At 36.8% G+C, this 6,403-nt stretch overlaps 1 protein-coding gene across 3 annotated transcripts in view; it reads right to left on the bottom strand.

Annotated features, from left to right (window-relative positions):
* Window positions 1-1,119: 1,119 nt before the first annotated feature.
* The window catches only part of LOC133907725 (uncharacterized), a 37,443-nt gene continuing 32,159 nt past the window's right edge, over window positions 1,120-6,403 (bottom strand). For all 3 annotated transcript variants that reach the window (XM_062349803.1, XM_062349804.1, XM_062349805.1), the window contains 5 exons: window positions 5,874-5,932; window positions 4,644-5,028; window positions 2,494-4,032; window positions 1,713-1,920; window positions 1,120-1,567 (listed from right to left, as the gene is read on the bottom strand). In XM_062349803.1, coding sequence (XP_062205787.1) covers window positions 1,467-1,567; window positions 1,713-1,920; window positions 2,494-4,032; window positions 4,644-5,028; window positions 5,874-5,932 — 2,292 coding nt within the window. In that variant the 3' untranslated portion in view covers window positions 1,120-1,466. The remainder of the gene's footprint in view (window positions 1,568-1,712; window positions 1,921-2,493; window positions 4,033-4,643; window positions 5,029-5,873; window positions 5,933-6,403) is intronic.

Raw genomic sequence — 6,403 nt, 5'->3', positions numbered from 1 at the left:
TCTAACAAACTATATAACGTGACGTATTTATAATGATGAATATTATTGGAGGAATGGCCAAATAGCCTGGAGATAGGCCTAGGTAAAGAATCAACCTAATTATTTAAGGACACAAGTTATAATTTCGACGTGCCAACAAATTATATGTAAGATCCTAAGAAGGTCATAAGCTCGGAGAGCTCATTCTAGCCACTATCTCATTTTTCCCGTGCTGTGGTCTTCCAGGCCACAACAAATATATTGCGCTCAAAATCATGGATGGATTCTTGCATAACATTAAATTTACAGCCTAAAATAAAGTTGTTTAAGCCTATGTTTTAAGTCCAAAACATGGAAAGATTGCTCACCAAAATACCCCAAGTTTCACAGAGCTAAGAGCTCTGCCAAACATGTTGTAATGTGATGACTAAATAATTTTGGCATTGAGGTGTCAGATTTAAATTTTTTGTTGCACAATCGTTAATCGGCAGTAATTTTGAAGGTGGTTGTATTTGAGTCGATAACAATACAAACATTAGACACCTGGAAAGACGATACATATGTAAAACGTGCTTGATGTTGAGGATGTGAACAGATACTCCTTAAGATTAGCAGCAGATTACGTTTCAGTGCTGAACAAAAGATAGCGAAGGTTTAAATATTGAGAAATTTGAAAGCTGACATGTCTAAGGCGAGCGGCAAATTATAACCTGTAGAGACTAGTGTATCACAAGCACCAAATACATGCAACTATGAAGTTTGCGATTGCTTTGAATAACGTAGACGAAGCAAACTACGCACTTGCAGAAGGTAGAAATATGTACCACATAACACAGATAAAGACGTCCTTATGTTATAACCAATCAGCATGCCAGAATCTTGTACCTAACAACCAGCTTAAATATAGCGGTAGGGTAAACTCCAATTTCACGCATCATAATATTGTTCACAAATAGCAAAGCAGAGATTAAATGAATTCCCAGACACGTAAGCAAGCTTCATCTAAAAAAGGCAAGAAATCTTTTTGGTTACAATCTATGAAGTTGTGACTAAATTTTTATATGTTGGACTGCTGAGTAGTTTACCAATTATAAGATGCTTTTGATGTGCTTCAATGAGTAACTTTTGACCGCATAGTAATTACTACAGAACTAATCCGATCCTAATTTGAACCTACCTTGCAACATGTCCAACAATCATAGTAGTACAAATATTGTAACATCTCCCAGCGTGATGTCAACTACAAATTGCAACTCCTTTTTTTCTGACAAAAACTATGCCTAAAATGATTCTCTCCTATCCATTTTCCACCCATAGAACATGTAAGTATAGTACACTGAAACATGTACAAGGCTCAACTCCTAGCTCACGCACGTTACATCCACTCAATATAATGGCCAATTTTGAGAGGATAAGTTAACTGAGTATGCAATTCCATCAGTGGAAGTTAGCCAACACATTTGACTAACAGAGACAATTTACAAGAATTACAGGAGAATGTTACTTTGCACAAGCCCAGGATACAGAAGAGTAGTAATTTCAGTTAGCGACCTGACCAGTGGTTTAAAACTGGAATGTTTCTCTATAGCTGCAAAATATTAAGAAAAAAAGGGGCAAAACAGTAAGTGTTGAAGCATACTGTTGAATTAATAAATACAAAACTTGAACCATTCAAAATTTCATAAATTCTCATTTAATGTACTATAAGAGTTTATCGTTAAAAATAAGAATACCTTGAAGCATAGCCTTAATTCCCTTGCAGAAATCTTCAAACCGACCCAGTACTGGCCTGATGCCACATGATTGGGATACACATAGTTCCATGTAAAGTGATGTTTCAAGTATCACCAGGAGGAGGTGGCATACCCTCTCTGTTTCAGGATTTAGAGTGCTTGACCCATTTGCCTCTAATACTTCGGTGACAATAGAAACCACTTGATCCTAAAAAGAGTGATCACTTATGAGAAGAGGGAATTATACACAAAAAATATCTTCCATATTTTTAATATAGATTTAAATGCTCTTTTCATGACAAGATGTAGATTTGAACATGATCCATGTCAAACAGAAAAAGTGGAGCAGAGCACTTGATACCCCTTCAGAGCTGGACATTAATCATGCAGATGAATGCAGATAAATCAATTTAAGTAAGATTTAAGTCAATACCGCACATTGTGCCATGACTTCCATTCTTTGCAAATGCAAGGCTAGTCATCTTTTTTTAGGTCAGTATATTTATTTTTTATTACTAGCAGTTAGGTGCTAAGTGAAATTCGCACTAAGATACAGAACTGAAACAGAGCAAAACAGTTAAGATAGAAGACTTAATTAATTTATACAAAACTAAACCAGTTTTACATTTGGTTAGTAGCAAATCTACAATTATACAGATCTATGCCTGAAAAAAAGCGACAGATCTATGCCTGAAAAAAAGCGACAAGTAGTGCTTTATTGAACTTAAACTATCGCGTTGTAGAAAGTGACAAAAAGAGGCATAGCTGTAGCCATAGTCACCTGTAGACCGTGAAGAATATCTGGCATGGGAAGCTCAGGAAAATGAGCAAGGTCAAGAAACTCCAGCTCTTCTGCCCTTTTTACTGCCTCTTTTGCTCGACTACAGAGGAACTTCATAATAAGAAAAGCAATTCTATAAATCTGAACAGCTAACATCTCAGTAAAACGTGTTTGCCTTATAGGATCAGAATCTCCTGAACTTCTATCTATGATCGCTAGGGATAACGCTGCACTGGAAGGGACTGAAACACCTGTAGTTGACAAAGTACTACTTGAGGCAAATTTGAACCATCCATATTTGCTCCGAATGACTGGTGGCTTCTCATTCAGTGCTACTTCCTCTTTAGCAATAGCAGGGCAAAAGAAAGACAAGTTCCGGTTAGAGGAATCTCCAGTCTTTACACTTCCTTTGCTTACAAATGCAAGTAGGTGGATAATAATCTCTCCTAGTTCTGAGTCTACTTCCTTCATTCCTGTGTCCCGTGGAAAATGATATTTTTCCAAAATACAGAGAAGTATGAGAATATTCTCAGTAAGACTGAGGGCTGAAAGTGATGTCTGTGACTTTTGCAACAGTGCCCTTTTCTTGCTCTGATGAGCAGTAACACTCTGTGCAGATAGAAAAGATGACATCAACGGCACCTGTCCTGAAAGAAAGCTGATAGTACTATTCGCAACATTGTTATGAGAAATGTCATCATCCAAACAATGGTTCAGCGATGCAACAATAGCAAGACCCAAACCCCACAGATTCACATCCTTTGCTTCGGCACTCAAGGAATTTCTCAAACAGGAGTCATCCAGAGACAACTGACTCAAAAGTACCTTTAAGAAAGCAAAAATATTGGCAGACTGAAGAATTTTTGCACCATCCTTTGTTCGCCCCAAGGTTAAGAGGAAATTCAGTATAACTTGAGAAGACAATAAACCCCCATTCTGGCATTTATGCAGTATAGACCGGAGATGAAAATGCTTTTGCAGAATAGGCACCCATACATTAGACGGTACAAAGCCCTTCAATATTAAGTCCATTGACACAACAGCAAGATCAGAACATTCCCTATTCTCTGCCAATTTGCACAGTACAGGTAACAAACTCACGCTTAAAAGGGATAATTCACCAAACAAGTTGGCATCATCTGATGGATATTTCATGTCATCCTTGTTGTAAATGAACTCATATGAAGACAAAAGCAGAACAAGGAGGGTTTTCACTGGTTGCTTAAGAGAATGACTGGATGACATGAGATCAACTAAAAAAGATGTGCTGGCACCTGAAGTTTTCATTAGAAGTACAGCATCTGAATAGCGATTACTTGTGTTCTTATTTTTCTTTGATTGATGAAATAACATCCTGGCTAGAGTAAGCAATAATTCCACTTGCCCAGACAAGAGGGGAAACAAAACCTCATTTGTATCAACTTGAGGAAGTAATGAATCAACAGTTGACTCGAATGATTTGCATGCACATCTAACCGCCGATCGTGTGGTTGTTACTGAAATCCCTCCATCAGGTAAGTCCAAGTTCTTGTTGGAACTCTGTAGAAGTTTTACGATTAGTTGACAAATAAAATCATAAGTTACTTGCAACTGTGTCATTTTGCTCTAGTCTACCTTGGCAGATCCCAAAATTTCTTTTCTGGAAAATTTAGGTTTATGCCATTGCTCCAATTGTCATTTAGGTTTTTGACACTACTTTTTGAATTATTAGGTTTATGCCACTGGTTCGTAAAAATTCTTCAGTTCATGCCACTAGTTAGCGTGTTTGGACCGAAAAACTTGCTTGGTTTATGCCACTGGTTCAGTCCAACTAGTGGCATGAGCCTAATAAGTTTTGAAACCAGTGGCATGAACCGAAACAAAAGCGATGGCAAAAGCCAAAACTGCAATTGACATGATGGCATAAATTTCTCAAATTTTCCGAAGTGGGTCACTTAGGCCCCTGCCAAATCATTTTTGTTACATCACTTAACTGACATGTTTATGGGTATGAGATAGTGGGAAGGTAAAACTGAAGTATAGGGATCTAAGTGAAATAAGATAGCATGTTCTTTGGATCTTTAGTGAAAATATGATAGAATAAAGTAGAAAACAGTATGGTGAAACAATAGTCTAGAAATGCAAGAATTTCAAGAGGTAAAGGAACTTACTGCTCCAGTGTAGACAGATAAAAATGTCACAAAAGACCTCAATGTGGAAAGCTTTGCGTCGGCATAACACTTCATCAGATTTGCTTTACGCATAATATCCAGCATTTTTTCAGCTACTTCTTTAGAGGTCTTCCAGTCAGAATGAGTCCAAAGATCAACTCCAAGCTCGTCACGTATGTGTGGAACATCGAACAAAAAATTGTCATTAGCCACTGGGTAAGTGGTCTGTAGTTGCTTCCAAGGATTGTGTTCAAAAACTTTGAACTCGAGAAGGAAACTAAGCAGCTCCTGAAAAGGACCAGAGGTAATCTGACGGCTTTCGAGTTCTCCATGTATATGATAGTAAAGATCATTGATGACCAAATTGGTAAGTTCTTGTTCACCACTGTACATTCAAGGCAGAGAATTTTTTTTAAAAAAATAGTAGAGTTCAATAAAAAAGGAAAATATTTTAATTACAAAAATAGCATTTACTGAATTAGTGTATTACACTTCCAAGAAAACCACAAGTATAATATGATTAGCAAATGAGGCCAAAACATACACTGAATGGTGCAAATCATTCTGGGTTACACACAAATCAGGCCAACACATATACTGAATGATGCAAATCATTTGTCTGCAATGGGTTACACAGAAGAAGGCAACAATCCTCATCAAAAGTTGCACTATTGTTAACACCCACGATGCAGGGAATTAGGCAAAAAAATCTACTCATATGAAAAAATCTTCAGCATTTAACATGGTCTGCAGACAAATGTCATTTCAAGTAAATCATAAACTCAGTTGAGTAAATCTGGAGTAGATTTTCTTATGAGTAACAAAGTGAGAACGTATACACCTTTCTCAGTAACATGCGTTTCTGTGTGTGTGGGTGTTTTGAGTCGTCTTTGACTCATCATCTTAATATAATGATACGCAGTTCTCTTGCGTGTTCGATAAAAAAGTAACATGCTGTAAAAAAAAAGCTAGTTCTGGTTTAACTTCATACAACCACCTTTCTCTTAAACAAGACAAACATTTTCAGAAAGGACCTTCCGACAACTCTATTCATGATGAACGTTTACATAGGTCACACGTACAAAAGGAGAATTTACAATATTCTGAGCAACCAGTGTATACTGACTCAGGAAATGCAACTTAAATTGAGAAATAAAGTCAATATATGCCTCTTTTAGATGGAAACAAATCTTAATGACAACATAAATCACGAGGAATTGAGGAGAATACCTGTATCCATGCAGGGAATATTGTGACAGGAGAGCTAAGAATGCATGGTGTTGCGACAACTGCATACATAAAAAGGTGTGTCGGTAGCTGAAAAAAAGTGTGCATACAAACTAAGTAAAATCTAGTGGCTCAAAGATTCAACAAAAGTGTATTTTGGTAAACCTCTTTGTTCAGTTACATTTAAACTAGTCTACAGTAATTTTAACTTCACTTACACAGTCAGACCATGCCAAATCATCAGTCAACTACAAAATGTGAAAGACATATTTATTTTACTTTATTTAGGCAGTAGGTAGGAGTCAGTAAAGAGAGATTTGAAGGAATAGAATATTCTCAAAGAACTATCCACGGATAGAAGCACGTGGAAGTTAGCAATCCACGTGCCGAAACCATAACTTATGCATCTTCTCCTTATACCGTTATTACTTTTATTTTGTTACTATTACTAGTACTTTATTATCATTATTGTTTTCACATCATCTTTTTAGTTGGATCTTGTTGGTTTCATCTCTAGTTTACCCCAACTTGCT

This window comes from Phragmites australis, chromosome 24 (genome assembly GCF_958298935.1).
Source record: "Phragmites australis chromosome 24, lpPhrAust1.1, whole genome shotgun sequence".
Lineage (NCBI taxonomy): Eukaryota > Viridiplantae > Streptophyta > Magnoliopsida > Poales > Poaceae > Phragmites > Phragmites australis.
Note: the sequence above shows the minus strand (reverse complement) of the source record. Positions and strands in the feature narration are given on the sequence as shown.